The following is a 27,309-nucleotide window of genomic DNA, read 5'->3' as shown; positions in this document are numbered from 1 at the left end:
ATTGTATGTTTGTTTGCATTGATTGTTTATGTAATATCTGTTCGTTCTAAGTTTCATTTATACTTCAATAGCAAAATATTTTTTTGGGTCTTAAGCTTGATTTCATATTCAATCTAATTGTTCATTTAATTTCTATTCGCTTTGGGTTTCATTAATTCTTTAATAGTAATTTCTGGTCGTGTTGAGTTTGAATTTTAACAGGTATTTGTATCTGCTGAGCTTAAGTTTAAAATGGCCTTTAATTTTCTTTGAAAAACTTATTTTTAGGAAATTTTTTTTTAATTAATCTCATAGACACAGGCCATGAAGAGATCCTTCAAGGATAATTTTTGGAAGACGGTTTGGCTCAATTTGCTTGATCTGGCCGAAACAATGTAGCTATTGCTTCTTGATTTGTTTGAGAACAGTTTTAGTTGACTGAAGTACATGGCGTGCTACCACATTCGTGATTTGGTCAGTGCTTTTGAATCTATCTATGCAACGAAGACATACTCGAATACTAGAAATTTTCTCTCGTATTCAGTTTTGAGTGTCCGTTTTTCGCATCCATCAAAGGTTATGGGAATAACCAAGCTTTTTGAATAGGCACATCCTGAGTTCTTTGGATAGATGACTATTTTTTCCAGAGGTTGCTTAGTCTTTGGAAGCTAGAGCTAGCAAGTACATGCTTTCATTTCACATGTACCTTCTTTCACATCAATATGCTTAAAATAAACCTCGTTTATACAGCTGTATAAATCTGACAATAAAACGCCTAGTCAAAAGCACTCCTGACATAATCAATATGTTAGCCAGAAGATGAAGAACTAGCATCCGAGGGGTTTTCGAGAACCAAGGTGATGTGGATGCATCTTTTAATTACTAAACACAACAATTTCAAACAATTTTACAGAAAATATCGTTACTGATCGATCCTGATACGTTTTTTTTTTCACTTGGTCATTACCCGACAACATCAACCAAAATCTACAATACCGGATGGAAAAGAAACAGTTCGTTACACCCCATCTTAATTTTGAGTGTAATGAACCTATTGAATAAGTCAGTATTTCAGGATCAATGGCTACTGAACGGTTACGTTTGTGTTCAGAATATAGTGTCGATCTTCAAGATTCATAGTTGAATCGCTAATTTCTTTTCTGTCTTTTTTTAGGATCATTGATGCATTGATACTAGGTTCTAAAAACTGTTCCGCTATTTCCTTCCTTGAACAATAATTTGCAGTCTTCACATTTCTTCTGCGCATAGTTACGCAGTGCGTATCGTATCTTCAGCTATACTCTGCTCAATATGAGCTTGAAGGTATCCTAGTTGTTGCGGTCAGATTTATTACAGAAATTTACTTGTCTTGCTAAGCATAATGTCTTTAGCTGTTATCCACGGCTTTTCAGTAGGAGCTTTTTGTCCATGGAGGTCAATCACTGTCTTGATGATTGCTGATATGGCCTATTCGGCCAGAGAGTCTATCTCGTTAGCAGCTGTCAGGTGCAAATGATTTTTCAGGATCTCTTGGAATCCCTTAGAAAGGGTAAAAATATAGATGATCCTTTTTTAGGATACCATCGAAAGTCCATCCGTAATCTAAGGATTTTGATGTTTTTGGTATTTATTTTTCATTGTTAGCTTGGACTTGGCTACCAGAAGAGTATGGTCGGAGTCGAATTTTGCTCCAAATAGTATTACTTTGTCTAGTACGGAGGACTTCCAGCGCTTTGGTATTCACGCTTAATCAATCATGTTTAGAGTCCATTAATTCGACAAAAAGACTTGAATAAAAGCGAAAAAATCCCTTAAATTCATCCCGGGTTCTGAAATGCCAAAAATGGATTTTTAGGGCATGATTCTCTTAACTGTTTAAGAAGGAGGAGGGGGAGGCTCCTATAAGTTACCCCCATGCCTACCATCTTTGCAAAGACAAGCATTTGTGTATGTTTTGATCATTTCAAACTCAAAATATGTGTATAATTGAAGGGGATCAATCAACCCCTCAGTTTCCATATTAAATTCTTATTTCAAATACATTTCTCTAAATGAAGGGAGGCTAAAGGTAAAATCCTTTTCTCCTCTGTCCAAAGCACATTTCACGGAAAGTTTATTCAGGGCATCCCTTCTGCTCCCTTTTAGTTTTTTCCTTTTTCTAGAATTCTTCCAATCTTCTTACTCTAGTAACCTTTGATGCGGTAGCTTTAAAATCAATAGATTTTAAATACTCGGAATCAATATTAATGGGAGAATTCTCCATATGTTGCTCTGCCGAAAAACGAGGGGAAAATGTTGCGTTATTTTAAATCATGAAGTGTAGTGTTTTCCATGTATTTAACTTGGGATATGATTTCACCCCGTGATTCTCCCCCTCCCCTAACTCTTATTAGTGCTATACTACTATTACTAGGGCTATTAATTTTTTACTTTCAATTTCAGCCAACAATTGTCAGTTATTACTTACGATTGACTATCATAAAGTGCTTAACAAAACTTGGTAAAGAGGTACCAAACTGTTTTCACTATGACAATTAATTTTTGTCCTCATCAACTCTTAAATTAACTCTAAAGCATTTCAGCAAACTCAGTGTGCAGGGGATATGTGTTGATAGTCCAGTAGCAGTCAGGAGGAGTTACTTATTGCGTAAATGGAAATACATCACTTGTTAAAGGAGTGGCTCATTACTCTTGTGATTATAGGCTTGTGGCTCATATTGGCTCATAGGCTTGTGATTAGCTGCTCTTGTCAATATTAATTGCAGCGTGAAAATAATTTTTTGCAGAAATATTGGAATCAATATTATTTATTATCAAGTTTTTATTTTACGCCTCAAGAAGCATGAGTGGAAGGCACATTGTGGAAGGGAATTGGAAGCTGGAAAAAAGACGAGACCGTCATGCATTTAGAGTCTGCTGTTACTGTTCACCTAAACCTGCAACGATGCACAAAAATTATTTTAAGTGATGCGTTGTGTGTATTTTTTTGAAAATCAAATCTCTATTTAACTTCAATTTTAACTTGAAAAGCTTAACTCCCGAAACACTTTTTTCAGGGAAATTTATCTGAGGGTTAGTCAATACTTTGAAATGTTTTGAAAAGTTTTTACAGACAACAGTGCATCGCAACGGATTGTCTTACAGAATCTTATCAAATATACTATCTGTTTTTAATGCAACGCATTGCTTCAAATTGATTAACTGCACCACATTTGCTTAGCCAAATCCACTCTCCGTTGCGTTGTCTTGCAAAAATAGCATTAGACCTAAAAAAATTCTCTAAATCTACCATTTTGATGCTATGGAGTTTGTTGCTCTCTTCTCTTTCTTCTTCTTCTTGATTGGTTATTTGGAGACGCCAGTGCATAATCTCCACGCAATTCTTTTCTTCTTCATAGAGCTCAATAATCCAAACTAAATCATTTCAAGATTTGAAGATGAAAGGACATTTGTAATTCTGTTAGTTAATGTCTCATAGTCGCTTTCACGTTGTGGGGGGGGGGGGGGAATAACATATCCCCGTCACTATAAATTAAGCTCGGCGAGCTACACATTTTTTCAGTAAATTTTCCTATATTCGGGCACTCTGTCAGCAGTTGGTAGATAGACTCTACATCACTTGCACAATCGCACATATTGGTTCGATTAAAAGCAATTTCTTCAAGTGTTCTTTTATTGTTGCACGTTGGGCTCTTAATCGAAATATAATGTTCGCTGCTTTCCTTGTTGGGGTTATATGCTTTTTATCCGGCGTCTTTCCTTTGAGATATTGTACATATCGATTTTCAGATTTTCCAAGGTCCCATGTTATTTCTGATCTTCTTTATTAACCAGGTTAAAAGAATCCAAACGAATTACTACTTTGCTGTTTTGTGGGCATTCTCCATGGATAAGGTTTAATGCTTTTTTCTATTGTTGTCCTTTCTGCATCGAAGATTGACACTTTTTCTTCAAGTCTATTGTAATTGTCATACCTTTTTTCAATTGATTTTGAAGAATATCCCACTTTCTCTCAATTTTGGACCCATATATGAAACATTGTTTAAAAGATCCAAATTTCTTAGTGCCTTGTTTGTTCAGATCCAAATGTTTTAGTGCCTTAAGAGATCGTGGAGTAATGTGGAATACTATACGTTGTTAATAAGATTAAGATTAATAAGGCTGATTAAACTGAATGTAAAAATTCCTGGAAATGAGAGGAGAGAGCGAGCTGTGGTGTTGATTGTGATGAAATTATGTGAATATGTATGGAAGAAGAGAAAATGGATTGAGTTACGAAGGTGTGGTTATGATTGTAGGAGAATGATAGCACGTTTAAGTAGGGAAAGAACGAGGTGGGAAAAAGCACGTTTAAAGGTGGAAAGAACGAGTTGATATTGAGTGGATGGAGTTGTTGGTTGAAGAGTTTATTGGAAAGAGGTAGGTTATGTTTGAGGAAATATGTTTTGAGTGTGTGTTTGTGAGTAGAAATGGGTATAACAGCATTGCCAGTTTTTTAATTTTGTTTTTGGAATTAAATAGTAGCCAAAGTATAGTTAAAAAGGAAAAATGAAAAGATAAAGTTGAAGAGTGGTATCATTATGACTTTCTTTGAGCTCTTTGTAATTTGTAAATATATTGGTGTATTTTTTTCGTAAAAGAAAGTTATGCTGATAGATAATTTGGCTTATTTGTTTTATTATTATTAATTTAATTAGTTTAATTTTGATTTTTTTTTGTTATTGTTACTTGTTTTATAGGAGACATGTAGAGTCACCATCTGGAAGAGTTTAGAGTTATAGTCAGAAATAACCACCGTATGAAAGGCTTCCTGTTTGGGGAGGACACCTTTTTTTTTCTTTAATTGGAGTGTTTTTGGTAGTATGTCCAGTTTGGCTGCTAATTAATAGAAAAGAGAATAGCTGACGTCTAAAGTTAAAATTAGATGTATTTGCATTTAAAATTTGTCGTCACTGAGAAAAGAGGAGGTAGGATTTAAAAAAAAAGAAAAAAAAAGATCCAATTATTTCACATAAAATATTCAGCAAACAGTTTCTTTTAACCTGTGGCAAAATCTTTTTTTTACAAGCGGGATATGTATCTATATTAATAATAATACCTTCTAAAATAATTTTTGGAGTTTGTTCTCTTATATCCGTGAAATTTTCATTGAGTACTAAGCTATTAACAATACTAGCCATAGCAGGGACCAGTGGATTAGCGGAGTTCCTTGGAATGGATTTCCAAGCTTCTGAGATTTGCAGTTTGATTTTTTCTTGGTTAGGGTGGTTAACCTCGTTCCATATTGTAGATATATTTTCCGTTGCAAGCTGTTAACTTCTTCCTTTTAATGACATGAATCCAGCTTTCGTCCTTAAGGCTGGGATTGGTGTCGTCGTTATTCCGCCTGTAATTATTCTTAAGGCTTGGTTTTGTACTTTCTCTAGCTGATAACAATTATTGTCACACATTTCTGCTATCAATGAATTGGTGTACTCTATTTTTACCGTACTGCAGCAGCATAAAACAGTATTAATATTAACCTATCAAGTCCCCAGATTTTGCCTGCTAAAAATTTCAACATGTTGTTCGCCAACTTAGTCTCGTTTCATATTTCACATAGAATAATACGTCCCATGAATAATTATATATAAATAAATGATTTGCATTAAAGGTCTAAGCGTCTAAAAATCATAGATGACGCCGATTACTGTCTATCCAAACCGTTTTAGGAAGAAGGCAATTGAATAAAATAAAGGGCGACTTTCAAATTGAACAGCCCATTTTTGTCTGACCAAAATGGCCTCTTGGAATCAAAGTATGATTGTTTTAAGATACTGACAGCTTGTCAATACTTCATTAGGAACCGCTTGGGCTATTTGCTAAATTTGTATATTAAGACAGCAGGGCATGAATTCAAGAAAAGTGTGTGCGGGGGATCAAAACAGTTTCAAAAGTTAGGGGGGGGGGGCTATTCGGTAAAATTCTACTTTAGCTACTTTTGGATATCTTTCAAAGGGGTTAGGTTAGGAAAATGAAACTCAAGGATGGGTCTACAGGCTAAAGTATGTCATGGGAAGATATTTTGAAGTAGGCTACCTAACTCCACTCCTCCTCCCTCTAGAGGGTCCTGAAATTTGCAGGTAAATTTATAGGCTGCCTTATAATTTAGCTAGGATGAAAGCATAAACATCATTTGATGCCTTTTTTTATGGTTTTTCATAATTCAATAATTGCTTCTTTTGCAAATTGCATCTTGAGCCCTTAAAGGGACCCCAAAGGTATTTCATTGGTCAATATATACCAAATCATATTATTGAGTTTCAAATAAAGTGAATACACCATTTAATGCTTTTTTTATGCTGATTATGAATATAATAAGCATTTCTATCAGAAATGAATTTCAGCCCCCCCCCTATATCGGCTATGCCTAACCTAACCCTGAATTGGCATATATATAGGGGGGGGGGGCTGAAATTCATTTATGTTAGAAATTATTATTATATTCCTAATCAGCATAAAAAAGGCATCAAATGGTGTATTCACTTTAGTCCTAACTCAATAATATGATTTGGTATATATTGACCATTTCATTTTGTAACCACACAAAGAAGTTATAACCTAACCTGAAAAATGCTTGAGTTTCAATTCCAACCATTTTCCTACCACTTCAGGTTTTTAAATGCTGTCAACAAAAATAGCTCTGAATTTGGTAAAATTCTGCTTTAGCCACTTTTGGCTATCTTGGAAAGGGATTAGGTTAGGAAAATGAAACTTTCAAGGATGGGTCTAAAAGCTAAAGTTTGTCATGGGAAGGTATTTGAAGTACCTACCTCCACTCCTTCTTGTAGCTAAAGTAGAATTTTACCCTGAATGATTGTCTCTTACTAGGTTGCTAGCTACTGCTGCAAACCAGATTTTGCAATTTAACTTTTGCCATTGACAATTCAGGGTATATTTCAATTCAGGGTATATAGCCTATTTACACATTAGGGGTGTGTGTGTGTGGGGGGGGGGTAAAGTTCATGGTAAATTTGTAGTGGGCCATATGATTTAGCTAGGACAAAAGTGAAAACTTCATTTGATGCTTTTTTAATGTTCTTTCATTATTCATATAAAATACCTACAGGGCCCTTTTAAGGGCTCAAGGTACAATTTGCAAAAGAAGCAATTGTTGAATTATGAAAGAGCTTAAAAAAAGGCATTAAATGATGTTTTCACTTTCATCCTAGCTAAATTATAGGGCCACCTAGAAATTTACCAATTTGCCTACATGACAGGTCAAAATGACCTATGGAAATCTGACAAAACAACATTTTACCTTAATTTTCAGTTATGAGCTTTTTTTCTCTGGCTCTAGTTCTGAAAATGTATTTCCCATTATTTGAGTAGAATTTTAAGCCATATCAATGTTTTTTTTCAAAATTTAGGAAATGTATTTGCATAACTTTGAGACCTAATAAATTGGGATTAAGCTATTGAGCAAAGCGGTGAAGCTGAAAAAAACTTTTTTGTATATTACTTAAGCAGAAGATCTATTTTGCAAGGTTTCACTTTTACAACACACAGATTTTTAAAGGGGATCAAAGGTCAGGGCCCTTTAGAGAAAGAAGGAGTAGAGATAGGTACTTCAAAATACCTTCCCAGGACATACTCTAGCATGTAGACACACCCCTGAAAGTTTCATTTTCCTAACCTAACCCCTTTCCAAGTTAGCCAAAAGTAGCATATCAAATAAAAGGTAGACTGGGTAGACATATAGTGGTTATAGCCTACTTTCCATAGGCTAGGGAAGCACAATAAAAATTCAGGAAACTAGGCTACTTTAGAAATTCTAAACTACTTCTTCTTCTTCTTCTAATTCACAGCAGGCGGGCTATTCAGTTGGTACTATTTAGCCCTCTTCTTTTTACATCACTCTGTGGGCTACAGAGCTACTGTCTTGGTTGTCTCTTATTTATTAGATATCTTTCAGTAGATCTTTTGACTCAAGGAGTTCAAATATAAGATGATAGATATCAATTTCTGTGCTCAGTTTGCAGGTATAGTTGTCTAGGCTCTTGGCTGATAGTGAGATTTTGTGGTGTTTGAAGCATTTTAACAGTTTACAACGCAAGGTATGTTGTGCAGACGTAAGCATATTACATTCAAATAAACAATGGTCAATTGTTTCATTATTCATATTACAATGCCTGCAAAGAGGGGACAGGGGAGTTTAACCACTTTAATTAGAAAACTTATATGAGAATGCAAGGAAATTTAGTCCATTTGTTCCAGAACGAATTCTATGGTAAATTTTAGAAAAATACTTATTGGGAAAGGGGGAAAGGATAGGATTATTCTTATTAAAATTAATATCTGATAGCCTCCATTGGTAAATATCTCTAATTGGGATTGGTCTCCCACTTGGCTGGTCAATATTTATAGCATTTTTTGCTATTTCATCAACCTGATTATTACCACTTATGCTAGACTGGCTAGGAATGTACTGAAAATAAGTTTTTATGCCACTTGAAGCAAGATTATCAATAATACTAAGACAATGATAAGTGTCGATGTCCAACTTATATTGAGGAGCTGAGGCCAGCAACCCAAGGCTTGATAGAGAATCAGAATATATGATAATATTTTTGGAATTTGCAATCAAAGGTTGGTTTTCCTTAAGGTGTTCTAATGCCATGATTGTGGCATTTAACTCAGCAGACATTATAGATAAATTATTATATAATCTCTTGCCCATTGCAATTTTCCGGTGAGGAAGGAAAACACCACTTGCAACCTTCTCATTCATTTTTGACCCATCAACAAATATTTGGAAGTGATTTTTATAGGTAATTGTATTAAGTTCTGCAAATTTTTCCTGGACAAAAGCAATGGGGGTTAAATCTTTATTCCACTTTGAGAATTCATTATTTATTATGGGACTTGACCAATTCCATGGGGGGGATCAGTGGAAAGTGGGTGCAATAGACTTTGCTGGTATGGGGAACTTCTTCTGAATGTTGGCATACTAATCTGCAATGCCTCTATACATGGCTGGATTTCTTAACCAATTATGTAATGTGTGTGAGCTATTTGATTCAATTTTTGTAAGATGTTTTGTCAAGAGAAACCTACGTCTCTCCCTTATTGTTGTTAATCCACTCTCCATAAGCAGAAACTTGGTGCTTGTGGGTTTCCCAAGACCAAATATGAGACTTATTATATCATTTTGTGTTGTTTCAATTTTTTGCATCTGGGTCTTTGCACATGCACCATAGACAATGAGCCCATAATCAATATGGGGTCTTATATTTGACTTATATATCTGAAATAAGGGTTTCTTCTTACCTCCCCAGAGTGTGGAAAAAAGTCTTTTTAATATAGTTGTTTTTGTATAGCTCTTTTTCTTGAGTTTGAAATGTGTGGGTGGACATTAAGTTTTTGGTCAAGCATGAGACCTAGTTAATTAATATGATTATCTTCTGGAATTGTTGTTTTATTTAGAGTTAGTTTTGCATTAACATGGTTTTGCTTCCGGTGAAATTGGATTATTTTTGACTTGGTGGGTGCAATGGGTAAACCTGAATGTTGAGAGAATTTTTCAAACTGGAAAAGTGACTTTTGCAGATTTGACTGTGCTATCTGAAAGGTGTTGCCAGATGGCCATAGCACTAGATCCTCAGCATATTGTAGATTCACGTGGGGTAGGTTCATGTCCCAGAGATATAGGGCAAATAGGAGGCAACTGAGGACTGCTCCCTGAGGTAGGCCTTTAGTTATTGTCTTTTGGGGTGAAGAGGCTGAACCAACACAAATGATGAAACTTTGCACTTCTATGAAGGATTTAATAAAAGATACTAGCTTAGGGGGTACTCCAAGGTTTGCAAGTTTGTTTAAAAGGATTTGGTGGTTCATATTGTCATATGCCCCTTCAAAATCTAGGAAAGCTGCAACTAGGACATTATTTTTTGAGAAAGATTCATTTATTGCATTTGTTAGCAAAATGAAAGCATCTGTTGAGGAGTGGTGTTTCCTGAATCCAGTTTGAGTGTGAGGGATCATATTATTCTTTTCAACAAACCAGAGGAGTTTGTGAGAGATCATTTTCTCTATTACTTTCCCCAACACAGGAGTAATCATTATGGACCTATAAGACTCAGGGTTATCTTTTGGTTCATTTTTCTTTAGGATTGGTAGGAGGGACAAACATTTCCACATATTGGGGAACCTAGAAGATGCCCAAGCATGATTATAACAATTTAGCGGTTCTTGTTTGTATGAAGGTGTGAGATTCTTTATCCATGTAGGGTGTATATTGTCATTGCTGCCGCTAGTTTTGGTCCTAATCTGATGTATTGCATTATTCAATTCCTGGATTGAAAATTGATTAGTTATGTACTCAGATCCTGGGCTTGTTGGTAACTTGGGTTCATAGGAATTGTGGATAGTTTGCTTTGATTATTTGATGTTAGCTTATTAACAAAAAGAGTTGCAAATAGGTTAGCTTTTTCATTATCATTGTAATAATGGGTATTATTATGTATAAGCTCATACAGAAGTGGGTTGGGGGAAGTCTTTTTCCCACAGATGTGGCTTATGACTTTATGTATAATTGGCTCATGTGTTTCTCTGGAGAGATTATTTGCAAAATTATTCCAGTATTTATATTTAGCATCTATTATAGTCCTTTTTAGATTAGATTCTGCTTGTAATTTTTTAAAATAGGTAGTAGGTGATGGTTTTTTTTATGAATTCTGTCCTAGCTGCCGTTTTTATCCTCCATTTATTTATGCACTCATTTGTACACCATGCTTTAGGAATTTGTTTAGGGAATGTTTTCTTAGGTGTTGTCCTGGGATAGCATGATTAGCTGTATTTATTAGTAAAGATGTCAAGGCTTCAGCATGTGTGTCAACTGTTTTGTTAGAAATGCATGAACTTTGGGTGAAACTTGTAATTTCATCATTTAGCTTATTTTGGAACATAGACCAATTTGCTTTAGTGTTGATATATTTGGAGGTATGAAATAAAGTTTCAGCAGGTTCATTTAGGGAGCAAACTATAGCAAAGTGGTCAATACATAGACTATCAATTTTATTTATGTAAATTTTGTTCAAAAAATTTAATGACACAATTTGTAGGTCAATTGTAGAGAATCTGCCACTTTTGGGGACTTACTGAAGTAAAAGGTTAGTGGTTAAACTCCTCTGAAGGAAACAATATAAATTTCTAAAAACATGTTAAAAATTCTAAAGCACTTACTAGGCTAACATCATTCCTAGGCTAAAAGTATTCAGTTTACTTTACCATCCCTCTTCTGATTGTAGAAATATATAATCTGGTAAATATTTACAAGATTCCATAACTTGCATAGAGACCAATCTAGAGCAAAATCTAGGGGGGGGGTAATGTGACAAGGGCACCCATGAGCAAACAATTGGGGAGGGGGAATGTAACAAAGGTGCCAATAATTGACAAATTTATTCTAAAAATAAGAGGGAAAAAAGAAAAAAACAGGGAAAGAGGGCACCAGAAAATATCTTAGGGGGCCCAGAGTCCCCCCAGCCGCCCTGGATCCACCAGTGAAAGGGACAAGGTGAACACACTACTCCATTCTATTTCTGTCTACTCTTTCCAAATATATTAATCACTTCACTTGCAAATGCACTCCCCCTGATGTTTCCATGTATAGCATAAGCCTTAAGCAATACATAAAAATAGTATTAGCCTAGAATCAGGACTATTGAGAAGAAAATGTTAAGAGAACCAGATAAAGTATCTAGACAAGCTACGTTTTGCTATTTCTGAAAGGGGTTAGGCTAGGAAAACAAAACTTTCAGGGATAGATCTACAGCCTAAAGGGTGTTACAGGAAGGTATTTTGAAGTACCCACCTCCACTCCTTCTCCCTCTAGAGAGCATTGACCTTTGATAGCCTTTAGAAATATTTGTGTTATAAAAGTGGAACCTTGAAAAATAGATCTTCTGCTTAAATGAAGTACAAGAAAACTATTATCATCTTCTGTTCATTCCCAATTTATGAGGTTTTGAATATCTGCTAATACATTTCCTAGATTTAGAAAGAAACTCCATTGATATGGCTTAAAATTCTACTCAAGAAACAGGAATTGCACTTTCAAAACTAAAACAAGAGAAAAAGAAACTAAAAATTAAGATAAATTGTGTGTTATAAAAGTGTAACCTTGCAAAATAGATCTTCTTTTTACATGAGGCACAAGAAAAATGTTTTGAGCCTCATACCATCCTTTTTTGCCCATTCCTAATTTACAAGGTTTTTAAAGCTAACAAGATTATGTCTTAAATTTTGGAAAAAAAAACAGATGGCTTAGAATTCTACCAAAATAACAGGAATTACATTTTCAAAGACTAAAGTCAATGATTAAAAGATTGAAAATTTGAAATTGAGGTAAAACATTTTTGCCATAATTTCCAAGATAGCAAAAAGTAGCTTGTCTAGAATTTTACCAGCAATAATTCTTACTTCACAATATACAGAAATTTGTAGTTAACACATTGTGAATGTGCTTCAATGCCGACCACTCAGGAATGTTTATACCCAACCAAGTGTTGTAGATGTGTGTGTAATCATAGCAATAAGGATCAAGTATGCCAAGCAGACATAAAATGTTTTGACAAGTTAGGACATCAACTAAATATGGGTTCCTCAAAGCTGTCCATCATTGGAAAAATAGACAAGCTCAAATAGTGACTAGACATGTTTGAGATATGAAATAAGAAAAGACCCACATCAACTTTGGCAGAGAGTTTCAAATATGACACCAAATTTATCTTTGCAGTCTAACCCAATTAATGTTGCTGCATGGGAAAAATTTCCTTGCTTTTCTCTGATGATCCTCCTCTTGTTGAAGCTACCTATAAACATGTTCTCCTCCACTATAGGTAAAAATTGATCACTGGAAGAACTTTGTCATTGTTATACCTTCAGCTGTCCATACTAGGGCCCAGTCAATATGGTTTTTGGGGGGCCAACACTGATGCCCATATAAAGCAATACCAAAGGCAGATAACCAATATAATTGCTGATAAATTTACCTCCAGAAAAAAAAAACATTACCTAAAGTTTAAACCCTGCATTCTCTGCCCATATTCACACTCACAGGTCCATAATTCACCATGGATTCCAAATAATGAAAAACAATTATTTAGAAAAACAGAGAACACTGAAACACCACCTGAGCATCAATCTAACATTAGATTTTTTCTTGTAAACTGTGGTTTCCACAAATGTTTGTAAGAATATTAACAGGGCAAAATGATATTTAATAATATCTAAATCAAGGGATGAAGTATTGAATTTAAAAAGGAATAAAATTAAGTTTACAAAAAAGGCTATTTGTCTGTTATATAGGACAAAGGGCCTCAACACATTAGATTTAAAAAATAGTGAAAAACTTGCTATTGTTGAGTAATTTTTACTCCTGTCACCCAGACTTCACAAAACCATCATGGTTGTTTTTTATATGATAGGCTGCTTCAGTCTCATGTTACCTTACTGTATTGTATGGCTAAAGGGAGTCTATTTAGGCAAGCACTCTGCAACTAGTAGTATATTGCTTGTAGGTTACTGCCTTTTTTTATTTTTGTTTTTTTTTATACAGTTAAGGAGTTGTATGATCACATGGCACACCTAAAGCTTATGCAAGATAGAACAGGGAGAAACACATTTGTGTCATTGCTGATTTCACAGTGAAGCTTAAAATAGACAACAAGTGTACTTTGATTCACCTCTGCTGGTCTCTCAACCATGGCCAAACTAAGTTGGTGGCTCCACCCCCAAGGACTGAACAAGCAAAAATTACCCAAAAAATCTGGCGCCATCTTCTGTATAAGTTGCACATTAAAAAAAAGGCCAGTTTTTTCCAATAGCTGATAATGACACTGACCCCAAATCAAAGTCAGGCCATAATCCAAACCCAAGTTTGGTAATGAAACCTTGTAAAGCCCCAGGATCAAACAGGGTACAAACTAAGCACAACTTATCCACTACCACACTTCTTATGCATTATATATCGCTATTATTTCAGGTTTTTATTGTTCAGCAATATGTTCCAACTGCCCTTTCAGAAGGTCTTATTATCTGTGTCTTAAAGAAGGGCACAAAACAAAAAGATTTGTGAATCATACAGACCAATTTCCATTTTCTACAATATTGGTAAGCTTTTTGAAAAACTGATCTTCCAAGAAATAAACATATTAAGTGTGACCATGGAGACAACCAGTATGGACTCTGCTAAGGCTTGGGCTTGCAAAATGCACATGCAACTTTTTTGGCTATTTTAGACTGCTTTCAGATGCTCAAAAGGAATCTATATGTGTGTGTGATCAACAGTTTAAAGGGGATTCAATTCTATTATTCTTTCACAGGCTATTCTTCCTTGGTTGAGAAGTGAAACAAATCCATTTCTCTGCAGTCTCTTATGAAAATGGTATGGTAATGCATCCATATGGGTGCAGCTAAGTTGCCAGCTTAGCAACTGCATCACTGATTGGAAAGGGGTGAAACAAAGTTCTGTGCTTTGTCCAGCTTTTTTCAATAATGCCATACAAAACATTCCTCCATTCCTGTTTGAGGCCTATATTGATGCCAGCTACCTCTGTTAAACAGACAACATTCTTCTTCTGTCAGATGATTTCTAAGGTCTCCAAAATGCTGTTAATGTAGTTTGTCCTGGTCTCGAGTGAAATTAGCCTCCAAGCTGCCTCCTCTGAAACTGAGTTTCTTGTCTACTGTTTTGTCTCAGCACCCTCCCATAACTATCAATTTTGACCCTGTAACTATTTCTGTATTGTCTTCTCTGAAATAATTAGGTCTCCTGTTTGGCTCAAATGTTAAAACTACTAAAAAACTTGTCATCTCAATGTTGAAAGAAAAGTTACGAAAATTGTACAGGCTTGTGCTTGCTTAAACTAAAGGCCAGTTTCACAAAACAACCCTTGGCAGACTTTACAGTGCTGCTTTTGCCCCAAATGTCTCCCACTTGGTCCCATTATGGAGTTTTTTTTACACTATCTGAGTGGAAGAAAATTTGATCTCTTTTCTTCTGTTTTTGCAAATGTCTTCTTCAGTTACTACTTTGGACTCATAACTGGCACATTTCCAGTAGATATGAGTTATTGTTTCTTCAATAAATGGAGCAGCTTGTGGACAAGTTCCATAAGCATTGTGAAAATATTGTCTTCTTCTTAAAAATTGTCTTTCTGCTTAACTATGTAGTTTAATTGTGTTGTCTACATAGTTGAGAAGTCACTTTTCTTGTGAGTTTTTTGTTGATAGGGCTTTCATTTTCTTAAATTTTCTTTATCTTTGTACCCCTCTAAATACATTTTGTGTTTGTACAGAGGGTTAAAATATATTATTATTATTAATAGCCCGAATTATTTGAGTCTGCTCAGTTTTTCTTGAATTGTTTATATCCATTTTTCAAATTGAAACCATTAGAGGAATTGTAATGTATTTCTTTGGTGCTAAGGCTGAGCAAAATATTCCATTCGCAGGGGTATGCTACTTTAGAATACAGATTTTTCTTTTTTTAGTTTCAGTTTTCAAATGTTTGGAAAAATTTAATGTTTAATGTTAAGTTTTCCACTGACATTGCTAACACTACTGTGATATAATATAAAAAAAAGAACTTTTAGTTAATTGCCAGTAGTAATAAAAAAGTTAACCAATATTCGAATTTGTTGACATGTTGTCCACTACTGAGCAAATCCATACAATTAGACAGCTGATAGAGAAAACTCAAGAATATAAAAGGAAAGCATACATTGCCTTCATTGATTTTTGATCTTCTTTTGACACTGTCGACAGACAGTCCCTGTGGTTGACCCTACAATCTGCTGGTGTACCTAAGAAAATTGTCAATCTGTTCAAAGAACTACACAATAAGACCGAAAGTGCTGTTCTTGTAAATGGCCAGCTCTCATCACATATTCAAATTAGAAATGGTGTTCAGCAAGGCTGCGCTGCTGCTCCCAAACTCTTCAACTGTGTCATGGACCATGTTCTCAACAAAACACTGCTGGCGCATCCATTTGGCATCAATTTTGCTGGAAGAGTTCTGGCAGATGTTGACTTCACTGAGAATGTTGCATTGGTATGCAAAAATCTCACTGACATCAAAACTGCACTGGAAACGCTTGCATCTGTTGCAGGAAAACTTGGTTTAAATGTAAACTGGACCAAGACCAAAATATTACCTGTGGACAAGGCACCATGCAGCCCCCTGACGACTATAGAAGTATGTGGCCAAGATGAGGAGATAGTCAGGTAGTTCACCTACCTTGGTTCAATTGTTTGCTCAAACGAAAATCTAGATGTAGAGATATCAGCAAGGGTGGCAAAGGCAAACGCCGTTTTCGGCCGCTTGCTGAGAACAATATTTCACAAACCCAAGATCAGCTGTCTCACGAAAGCTCGCATCTACTCTGCCTCGGTAGCAAGTGTTGTGTTGTACTCGTCAGAGACTTGGCCTTTAACGCAGTCGCAGATCATGAAGGTAGATGCTGTCCAGACAAAACACCTCTGCAAAATTTAACACGTTAGGTGGCTCGACAGGGTATGGAACATGGATATCCTCTTGTCCTTTAAATTACCACCCCTGTCCAAACAGCTTGAGTCCCGCTTGTTGCGTTGGTATGATCATATACTTCGCCAACCCACTGAAACACCTGCCTGAGTTATATTTGACTTTGATCCAACTGCAAACAGCTGGAAACGCCCCAGTGGTAGACCACGTATGAGATGGGCAGATATAATCCACGATCATCTCACGGCGTGGGGCATTGACCCCAGTGAAGCTCCTACCCTGGCACAAAACAGGCCACTATGGAGACGACTGACGGCGCTGACGTCTGGTTCCCTCTACGCTGCCGAGCAAGAGCTTTAAGTCAAGTAAGTCAAGTCAAAGTTGACATGTGCATTGTAGCCCCACTCAGGAGGTTAGTTTAATTAATTTCAGAAGCGCCCAAGACCAAGTCAATAAATGCATAAAGGGTTATGAATATTTTTTCCTATGTTCTTCCCATGTCCATAGGCCAAAAGTACTGAATGTTACATACTAAGAGAACTTTGGAGCTGTCTTAATGACTTATAGGTTGCTCTTCTGCTAGAACATCATCCCTTAACCTTTCCACCTGAAAAGCTCTTAAAGAAGCCAGGCCATCTCCAAAACAATAAATTTTCGTTAATAGCAGGGTGCAAAATAAATGTTTCTCTAACAGTGTAATTGACCTTTCCAACTCTTGTAGAGTTGTATGAATTGTAGTTCTTCAGAACTGCTGTTTTGCGCCACCCCCCTCTTCAAGTCAGCTCTTAACAATGTTGGGTGCAGCAAGCCATGACACATAGTCTGAGATAAGCTCCTGTCACCACTTTAGCATCAACATAACATTTGCATGATTCAAAATGTGCTTATTTTATTAATGACTATAGGTGGCTTGATGTTGGCTTGTTTTGACTTCAATATTAAGTTTGACGATTTATTTTTAACTACATTATTTAACTGTTATATATTTACAAGAAGCACAAATTTGGCGTTTATTGCTTGTGAACGTTTGTTTTAAAGTTTAAATTTATTTAATCTATAATGAAAACAGTCTTATGACTTCTTTTTCTTACCAAATAGAAAATTCATAATTTTGCAACTGGGCTTATAAAATTTTTCCTACAATTTCATATAAACTCTGTAATAATTAGTTTATGTTTATTGTCCTGACAAAGTCATCCTCACCAAAAGATAACGTTTACTCCCTCCCACACTGCCACCCCACCAAAAAAAATGTAAGAGTCAAATTATCAATGAATCAAAACATTGTCATGGGGTACAACATAAAACAGACTTTCAATTTCCTTATTCACATCACTATATTGCTTCTAGTCGCAAAAAGAGGGTATGGGGAGGGAGGGAGTCAATTCTGCAATCACTAAGCCACTAAAAATCAGGTAGGGTAACGTCCAGTATGATTTGAATCTTTTTTGAAAAATATATATCCAAGCAGTTTGAACATTTCTCTTGTTGAGAAATGTGTTGAGGACAAAAATGGTTTCGCACTGGGTAAAAGAACCATTCACGAGTATCATAATTTTTATTCTATGCTTCTATGCTAATTAGCTTGCTCAAAAATTGTAAAATTGCACAATTGGTCTATTTTCCGCAATAATTTGAACCTGTCAAGAAGTGGCCGGGGTGATCGAATTTTTGTCTGGTGATTTTGAACTGGTTCAACAATAACCAGAAACGTCCTAGTTGAGAGTTCCAAACTTTTCGATCCCCCATGTTTTATACCCCTAATGGTTCAAAAGTAATTTTATTCCGGTTATTTACTTCAATTATTCAGATAAAAATACAAAAAGGTACAAAATAGGTACAGCTGAATCACAGTTCAAAACTTTTGGCAAAAGCTAGCATAGGCCAGTTCTATGTTTTTAGTATTTTTGAGGAGGAATGGATCAGATCCAACTAGTATGGCAGCTCTGTAAAACGTCATTTCTTTGGTGATGACAGCAATGTCATCAATCTTAGGCCAAGTGAGGACTTTTTCTTTAAAGTTCAACCACTTCATGAATTTAAGCTTGACTTGTCCTTCATTGGGGAAGCCTATCAATCGACCAGTAAAACTGGATAGTACTTTTCCAGCTCAACTTTGACTGGCTCTGGGACCGCCTTTCTCACTGGGATGGTGTCTGAGTTCAAGTTGCTAAGTGATGTGTTTAACTAGACTGATGAAGACTTGGCTTCTTTGCTCCAAGCTGACATACTGCGACGCTTAGACGGCTGCTTCTGCTTTTTGTTCTTCTGGTCTTGAAAGTCTTTGTTTGTAAGATGTTGATGAAATACTTGCCTCCTCTCGACAGTATTCACAGGAGCCTTTTTATGAGTTAACAGCAGTCCAAGACATTCTGCAAGCTGAGAAGGCAACTTTTGAGGAGTGTGCCATTGGGCTTTGGTGTAGCTTGAGGAAGCATTGTCATTGCTGTCTTCAGCACTGTCAGCTTTGAAGATCTCATCCACAGGGATTTCTGGCTCAGGAACTTGGAAGTTATTAATAAAGGTGAGAAGACTAGTATCAAGGTCTTGTTCTTGACTGACTGGTGAGGTCGGGGTTTGGTCACTGTTTCATTTGCATGGGTTTGGAGACAGATGAAGTAGGCCCTGTTTCTGTCTCAGTTTGCAAGGTAGACCAGGTTTCCATCTCACAACCTGGAAAGGTGGATGAGGTAGGTCCATCTTCTTTTTGACTAGGCAGGGAGGAACAACCAGTTGGACTAGCTGTGGTTTCCTGTGTTTCTAAAGCCTTCTGCCCTGTAAGTTCAATCCAAATCTTGAAGAGGCTTTCATCTTTCAGCTTTGGTTTCAACTACATACGGACAACATTCCAAAACTCATCAACTTTGTTGTCTCCTATCGTGCGTTCCAAAACTTGGACAAGTTGATCTGAGGCAGGACTGCCATTTTTTTGCTGAATATTGTCGATGTTGACGACAAAAATTGTGTTGTTAGGTGACTTGACATGCACTGCAAGCTTCTCAAAATCGATCGCGACTATGTTCCACGGCTATAGACCATAAGCGTGGAATCCGCTTTTTATAGCCTCTTTGTTCATATTGTTTGGCACGAATTCTGCTATCACTGATGCAAAACAAATTTTGGTTGCTTCAAATCTTGGTTGGTTGAATCTGACTCTAACTTCAAAGTCATTTTTTCCTCAAAAATTCTTTCCATCTTTCCTTCAGGCTCCTAAAAACGATAACATCGAGAGGTGGCAGAATAAATGTAGCATTCTTCCTTCTTCTTCTATTTCACAGCAGGCGGGCTTTTCAGTTGATACTATTTAGCCCTTTTGCTTTTGCTCACTCTGTGGGCTACAGAGCTACTGGCTTGGTTGTATCTTATTTATGAGATATTCTCAAATATCTTTCAGTAGATCTTTCGACTCAAGGAGTTCAAATATCAGATGATAGAAATCGATTTCAGTGCTCTGTGTGCAGCTATAGTCAGCTAGGCTCTTGACTGATAGTGAGATTTTGTGGTGTTTGAAGCACTTTAACAATTTACAATGCAGGGTGTGCTGTGCAGACGTCAGCGTATTATCTTCAAATAGACAGTGGTCAATTGTGTCACTATTCATAATACAATACCTGCAAAGAGGGGACAGGGGAACTGAACCACTTGAATTAGGAAACTGATACAAGAATGCAAGAAAGTTTAGTCCATTTGTTCCAGAACGAATTCTGTGATAAATTTTAGAAAAGTAATTATTGGGAAAGGGGGGAAAGAGTAGGATTTTTCTTATTAAACATAATATCTGATAGTCTCCATCGGTAAATATCTCTAATGGGGATTGGTCTCCCACTTGGCTGGTCAATATTTATAGCATTTTTTTGCTATTTCATCAACCTGATGATTACCACTTATACCACGCGACAAAAAAAGAGTATCTACATTGACAAGTATAGTACTGAGAGATCTAAATTCGCCCCGTTTGTGTCAATAGCCCGGTGCTGGGATGCTCACAAGGATTTTATTGATAAATTTTCTTCTATCCATTTAATAAAAAGGAATCTTAAATTTCATTTAGTTCAGGATTACTTTTAATTAAGTGTCTTTTTAATATGACTAAGTTATTTGTTTGGATTGTTGTTCTAAGTGAATGTGGGCCTCTTGGCTATCTTTTAGTATGAATTTATATTTAATAATATTGATCTTTTTTTTGTATACATTTATATTTATATTTGGATACTGGGCTAGCTACTACTTTCATATTATTGTTGTATTATTGTATCTTTGCCGTCGTAATTATCTTTGTATTGTAGCGTAATTTTTTATTGTATCTTTGTCTAGGCCTAGTTTTTCGAGCTTGTCTCCCCATGGGCCTATGTCAATTATATACATGTATATGTTAATAATAAAATGATTGAACTTGAACCACTTATACCAGAGTGGCTAGGAATATACTGAAGATAAGTTCTTGTGCCACTTGAAGCAAGATTATCTATAATACTAAGACAATGATAAGTTTCAATATCCAGCTTATACTGAGGAGCTGAAGACAGCAACTCAAGGCTTGATAAAGAGTCAGAATAAACTATAATATTGTTTGAATTAACAATCAAGGGTTTATTTTCCATAAGGTGTTCTAATGCCATTATTATGGCATTTAACTCTGCAGACATTATAGATACATTGTTATACAATCTCTCGCCCATTGCAATTTTAAGGAGAGGACGGAAAGCACCACGTGAGACCTTCTCATTCATTGTGGACAACACAAAAAATATATTGACATAATTTTTAGAGGTTTGTGTATTCATTTATGCAAATTTTTTTCTGAGCAAAAGTAATATGGGTTAATTATTTGTTAAATTTTAAGACCTTTTTATTTATTTTAGGATTTGACCAATTCCATGGAGGGGATTGGGGGTAAAGTTGGTGTAATAGACTTTGCAGGTACAGGGAATTTCTTCTGAATATTGGCATACTCATTTGCAATGCCTCTATACATGGCTGGATTTCTTAACCAATTATGTAGGGTGTGTGAGCTATTTGATTCAATTTTTGTAAGATGTTTTATCAAGAGAAAGCTACGTCTCTCCCTTATTGTTGTTAATCCACTCTCCATAAGCAGAAACTTGGTGCTTGAGGTTTTCTAAGACCAAATATGAGACGTATTATATCGTTTTGTATTGTTTCATTTTTTTGCATCTGGGTCTTTGCAAATGCACCATAGACGATGAGGCAATAGTCAATACGAGGGCTTATATATGATTTTTAAAACTAGAGTAAGCTTTTCTCCTTACAGCCCCAGGGAATAAAAAGAAGTATTTGTAGTATAATTGTTTTTCCATAGCATTTTTTTTATTGTGTTTGAAATGTGGAGGTGGAAATTCAGTTATTGGTCAAGCATGAGACCTAGGTAATTAATATGATTATCATCTGGAATAGTTGTTCCATTTAGAGTTAGCCTTGCATTAACATGATTTTGCTTTTGGTGAAACTGAATTATTTTTGACTTGGAAGGTGCAATGAGTAAATCTGAATGTTGACAAAATTTTTCACATTGAAAAAGTGACTTTTGCAGCTTTGACTGTGCCATCTCAAAGGTGTTGCCAGATGACCATAGTACCAGATCATCAGCATATTGTAGATTCCTGTGAGGGAGATTCATGTCCCAGAGATACAGGGCAAAAAGGAGGCAGCTGAGGACTGCTCCCTGAGGAAGGCCTTTGGTTATTGTTTTTTGGGGTGAAGAGGCTGAACCTACACAAACAATGAAACTTTGCAATTCTATGAAAGATTTTATAAAAGATACTAGCTTGGGGGGTAGTCCAAGGTTTGCAAGTTTAGTGAAAAGGATTTGGTGGTTCACATTGTCATATGCCCCTTCAAAATCTAGGAAAGCTGCAACTAGGACATTATTTTTTAAGAATGATTCATTTATTGCACGTGTTAACAATATGAAAGCATCTGTTGAGGAATGGTGTTTCCTGAAGCCAGTTTGAGTGTGAGGGATCATATTATTTTTTTCAACAAACCACAGGAGTCGGTAATACATCATTTTCTCCATTATTTTCCCCATCACAGGAGTAATCATTATGGGCCTATAGGACTCTGGGTTATTTTTGGGTTTATTTTTCTTTAGGATTGGTAAGAGGGATGAAAATTTCCAGATATTGGGGAACATAGATGAAGCCCAAGCATGATTATAAAAATTTAGAAGTTCCTGTTTGTATGAAGGGGTGAGATTCTTTATCCATGTAGGGTGTATATTGTCATAGCTGATGCTAATCTTGGTACTAATATGATGTATTGCATTGTTCTTTTCCTGGATTGAAAATGGGCTGGTTATAGACTCGGATCCTGGGCGAGGTTGGTAACTTGGGTTCATAGGAATTGCGGGCATTTTGTTGCATTTATTTGATGCTAACTTATTAACAAAAAGAAGCGCAAATAGCCCAAACTTTACCTTATCATTGTCACAATAGATATTATTATGTATAAGTTGATACAGAAGGAAATTGGAAGTAGTCTTTTTCCCACACATGTGACCTGTATTTTTATATATGGACTACCCATATTATTCTCGGGAGAGATTATTTGCAAAATTATTCCAATGGTAATTTAGCATTTATTATGGTCCTTTTTAGATTAGATTCTGCTTGTAATTTTTTTAAATATGTAGTAGGTGATGTTTTTTTTAAGAATGTTCTCCTAGCTGCCTTTTTTGTTCTCCATTTATTTTGGCACTCATTTGTCCACCATGCTTTGGGAATATTTTTAGGGAAGGTTTTCCTTCCCTAAAATGCATGAATTTTGGGTGAAACTTGTAATTTCATCATTTAGCTTGTTTTGGAACATAGGCCAATTTGCTTTAGTGTTGATATTGAATTCATTATTATTTGAAGTCATATGCTCAATAAACTTACCAGCTTTATTTGCTGGTTTATTCCCCCACAAAAGGCTGTGGGTATTGAAGTCTCCACAAATAATAATATTTTTCAATATATTAGAATTATTTATATAGCTGAAGAAATCCATAGCATCTGTAGTTTGGCCATTAGGGTTATACAAGCTTATTATGTAAGTTTTTGTATTATTCAGCCAAACACTGATACCAATTGCATCAACATCATTTACAAAATCTGGAAAGTTGATGCCACAGAATTTTATATTATTATTAACTATTAAAGCTACTACACCTCCTTTTCTCTCTGATGATCTATCATTTGTCAGGATAGTGTATCCCAGAGACTTAATTTGTTGATTTTGGGTTAAATGAGTTTCCTGGAGGCAAGCAATATTGATGGAATTATTATTCATAAAAGATATTAGTTCATTTAACTTATTTTCTGTAAGTGATCTTACGTTCCACTGGAGTATTGATATGTGTTGTGCTGTTGTTTTATTTTTCATATGACTGTGTATCAATGTTCAGCTTTGTTAATAGTAGAGCAAGATCTTTTTTTGCTTGAATGGGCATATGATTAGGGATGTAGATTTTTCCCAATTCAGCAATGATTTTTTTTTCTGTTGTTGTTGTATATTCATGGCGTGAACTGCATTGCAGTTTAGAATGAATAAGCATATATTTGGGGTTTGCATGTTTGGCTGTGCATCCAGTTTGTCAGTTAAGGGATTAATTCCTGGTAGTTTTTCTGGTTTGTTTCTTGTTGGGAAATTTCTTGTTGGGTAGCATTTGGTGGCAGTATTACCAATTCAATTTGTTCTTCTTTGCATAGTTCACTCAGTTCGATCGCAATATGAGAGGCATGTCTGTCAAGAAACATGAGCACAGGTCTCTGGATGTTGTTTCGATTCAGGTAAGGAACCAGAATATTTTTCATACTTTCACAAAAGTTCGGGCCCTGCATCCAACTAGTCTCTGATGCAGAGGCATACATGGAGTCTGGCCAAGCGTCTGCAACATTTTTGTGCACTGTTCTCGACTTGTACTTGTAAACGATAAAAGGCTTTGCATATTCACCAGCGCCATTGACCATAAACAGAATGGTAAGGTTCATTTTCTCTTTTCCGCCTGTGTTCTGCATAACTTGGCGGCTGCCCCACTTCGCGAGAACATTTTTTCTGTGAGGAAGGAACAAAAAAATTGTCTCATCTGCATTCAATATTTTTCGGGGGTCAACAGCTGGATCCAGCAACTCTTCAACTCCTTTTTCTTTCAAGTCGTTTTCATTGTTGAGTCGCCAGTTTTTGATCTTTTTGTGGGTCATAGAAGAACGCACTCCATGAACATTCTCAAGTTTTCGTTTAAAGATGTCAGTATGTCTTTTCAGAAAGGAATAATAACAGTTCTTGGTTGGTTTTCCGGTCATTGATGAAGCCAAGTGGTTTGCTTTTTCCATCATAATTTTCATTGCGTCAAGCAGGTCGGCTTTTTCATAATGTGAAACCAATTCTCTGGTTCCAAAAAAACAAACTACTTCAATTTTTCTTCCTCAGCCTGACTTAGGCAAGAAGGTCCTCGAAGTTCGCCCCTCGTTCGTTTCTTCTAGTTCTCTACTTCGAACTCCTCCTCCTTTTTCTTGACTATGTGGTTCTGCAACCTGGTTACAGGAATCAAGTACTTCTTCGCTATTAATTTCATCCCGGACGGTCCCATTAAGTAATCTTCAACAGCTTGCTTCAAGATAAAATTTTCATAAGTTTTGTAGTCTCCTCATCCAGTTGCTGGTGTCTTTTTCATTCTCTTCTCCTTCACTTTTGAAGCTCTTTCATCTTTACTCTGCAAAACTTACATCTTCATGTTCCGTGTCCGTGTTGTTTTCCCATTCGACAGCTGCCTTGTGGAATTCCGACTCAGAATCTTCTACGGGAGCAAGAGTGTATTTCCCTGGAACTGGCTTTTTTCGGGCAAGTGTGTATTTCCGAGGTGTCAAATTTTTGTGCTTTGTTTTTCGCTTTTTCTCAGGTTTCACTTCCTCTTCCCAGTCACTATCATCTTTTGATCCTATAGCGTTAAAAGGTGCTGTAAACTTTGGCCGGAAAGTTTGGTTCCTTTTCATCTTCCGTGGTGACCCCACTGGCAGCAACTCTCCCAAGTCTAGTTTGGATCAATCATTTTTAATCTTCACTGGGCTACATTCTTAACAACACTTATTTTCTGCTGAAGATAGGAAAATTGTGAAAAATGAGTTTCAGCACAAGGATAAGGAGAGAAAACAATGTAGCAAATTTAAAAAGGAACCCACGATTCGAACCCTTCCTAAATTTCGAAACCTTCTGGAATGCTGTTCTTTGATGTAAAATCGTTCGATATTTATTCGAACCCTTTTCGAACCTGTCGGCAACGGTTCGAAACGGCAATAAAAAGTTCGAATTCTGTCATTTCGAACCGTCCAAAACTTTTCGAACAGGGTCCACTTCTCTAGAAGAGAACTGGTAACTGCTACTGGTCTGAAAATTTTAAATTCATCACTTTCTTTCATTAAAATTTCGATCTAAGCTTTCCACATACTGCTAAAATTATGGATCTGAGAGCGACAAAAAAATCAAACATTAGTGGACCATTTGAACATTTTCCGGAAAATCAAGATTTTCTGCAATTCTAGTAGGTGACCATTCACCCTCCCTTACATTGAACACCAACCAATCAGAAAAAAAGAGAAACTTTGATTCAGAAAAAAGAGAAACTTTCAATCAAAACGAAAAAATTCGAAAAGACAACAAATGACTTAAATATGAGACTTTTGTAAAACTTACCTTTTTTCTCCGACATCACTCTGCTAAAGTATGTTTTCAGACATGTGGTCATAAATATTTCTTCTTTGAGGTTAACGTTTTCTTTCATCTGGAGACCATAGAATAGGTGGGTGTGTTCTTTACCAGACGGTCCTTGATAGGAAAGGACACGTTTTTGATTTTTAGTAACGAAAAGATAAAATTTTCGAACCTCCATCCAGTTCTCTAGGGTTCGACTCATACTGGACGTTCCCCTTCTTTAGTCTTAATATCTCTATCTAGATCTCTCTATCTAGTAACAGTTCCCCAATACCCATAAAAGGCAATTTCCGGCTTGTAAAGGAAATTGGGGAGAGGGGACTGGTGACTCTCCTACCCTATTTAGCAATTATGTTTTGGATGAACATGGAAAATGCTCTGCATCTTGAATTCTCTATGACATCAGTATTTCTTTTATGTTATATGCTAATGATATCCTTAACCTAAGTTGACTCCTGAGCATATTTCATAAATTGTTTTCACCTAATCTGGTGAGTACCATAGTCTTAGTCTAGGATTGAGTTCATAAAAATCAGACTATTCAGTTCATATTTTTAATTGGCATGATGATTACTCATTGTAGGCTATATCTCTTGGTACCTCTGTTAAGAAGACAGTTAAACATGTCTCATGTCTAAGCCTCCCTATTGCCACCTTTATTTGCCACACTTGCAGTCTTCTGATTGCCCAAATTCTTGGTCAAGTATCTGCCTCCTATGCTTCAATTGTTTCCAATGTAAAATAAGATTTTTTAATGAAATAAAAAGTCCAATGTCAAATACCTCCCCTCCAGTAACTTGACTGTTTTCGCTTCGTCAATATTTATGATGCTGGTGTACTACCTCATATCTTATATGTTATGCCTTTCTGGAAAAACTGATTTGCTAAAACTGATAAAGCAAAAATCATCCCTATCTTTTCCCACTTTGCCATGCAATTCAAAATTGATTACTAGATATAGCATAGCAAACCTATATTTTGTAATATAAAAACTTTGGTGAAAATATAAAAAGCATATAGCACACAACCCATGTTTTTTTTTTTTTTTAATTTGGAATTGAGTTTTTAGTTTTTTTTTGTCTCATATTAAGCTA

General features: G+C 35.9%; 1 protein-coding gene across 1 annotated transcript in view; it reads left to right on the top strand.

Annotated features, from left to right (window-relative positions):
- The first annotated feature begins 5,675 nt into the window (after positions 1-5,675).
- LOC148949745 (actin-interacting protein 1-like) overlaps positions 5,676-27,309 on the top strand; it is a 47,042-nt gene continuing 25,408 nt past the window's right edge. Inside the window, exon 1 of the mRNA XM_089092775.1 lies at positions 5,676-5,776. Within this exon, the coding sequence (XP_088948901.1) occupies positions 5,758-5,776 (19 nt within the window). The 5' untranslated portion in view covers positions 5,676-5,757. The remainder of the gene's footprint in view (positions 5,777-27,309) is intronic.

Source organism: Artemia sp. Qi Xiang Cuo, chromosome 8 (genome assembly GCF_049724085.1).
Source record: "Artemia sp. Qi Xiang Cuo chromosome 8, ASM4972408v1, whole genome shotgun sequence".
Classification (NCBI taxonomy): domain Eukaryota; kingdom Metazoa; phylum Arthropoda; class Branchiopoda; order Anostraca; family Artemiidae; genus Artemia; species Artemia sp. Qi Xiang Cuo.
The sequence above is the reverse complement of the archived record's forward strand: the minus strand, read 5'-3'. Positions and strand labels throughout refer to the sequence as shown.